Source organism: Alligator sinensis, unplaced genomic scaffold, assembly GCF_000455745.1.
Source record: "Alligator sinensis unplaced genomic scaffold, ASM45574v1 scaffold954_1, whole genome shotgun sequence".
Classification (NCBI taxonomy): Eukaryota; Metazoa; Chordata; order Crocodylia; family Alligatoridae; genus Alligator; species Alligator sinensis.
The window spans coordinates 1,671,272-1,671,912 of record NW_005842228.1 but is presented as its reverse complement, the minus strand read 5'-3'; the positions used below and the strand labels follow the sequence as shown (position 1 = coordinate 1,671,912).

The 641-nt window shown below is 69.4% G+C and overlaps 1 protein-coding gene across 1 annotated transcript in view; it reads right to left on the bottom strand.

The window, feature by feature from the left end:
- The window catches only part of ISL2 (ISL LIM homeobox 2), a 4,917-nt gene that overhangs the window by 3,459 nt on the left and 817 nt on the right, over positions 1-641 (bottom strand). The window contains exon 2 of the mRNA XM_025208415.1: positions 323-585. Within this exon, the coding sequence (XP_025064200.1) occupies positions 323-585 (263 nt within the window). The remainder of the gene's footprint in view (positions 1-322; positions 586-641) is intronic.

Sequence of the window (641 nt, the reverse complement as noted above, 5' to 3'; positions counted from 1 at the left end):
CGCCTGGCCCTGCCACCCACGGGCCCGCGGCCCTGCCCGGCCGCACACGGGGGCGCCGCAGTGGCACCGCGCGGGGCAGAGCCGGGGGCGGAGCAGGGGCCCGCGGTGCGGGTCTCAGTGCAGCCTGGGTGGCTCCTGGAGGCACCCCAGTCAATGCAGTGCATGGGCAGGCGTATCTTATACTATCTTATATTAATTACGTTGATGCGGGATGTCCTGATACTACGTAACGTGATGCGATCCCGGGGATGCGAGTGCCGCCTCCAGCCAGGCCGCGAGAGCCGCTCCCCGCCCGGAGGGCCGCAGGGCCCGGCTCGCCTACCTGCCAGATGCAGGGCCCTGGTGCTCTGCAGGTGGCCCGGGCTCCGGGGGCTGTCGGCCGCGCTCCTGTCCCGCAGGAGGCTGGGGTCCGCCCGACACAGCAGCTCGTGGTCCCGCAGCGAGAACTCGTCCCCGGGCAGGAGCTGGCGGCTGCAGACGGTGCTGCGGAAGCACTCGATGTGGTACACGTTGTCCCGGGCTCTCATCACCAAATCACTGCTGCTGAATCCCACCTTGCACTTGGCACACTTGATGCCGAACAGCCTGCGGGAGGGAAGGGGCCATGAGGAGACACGCTCACCCGCGCGGTTCCCGGCTCC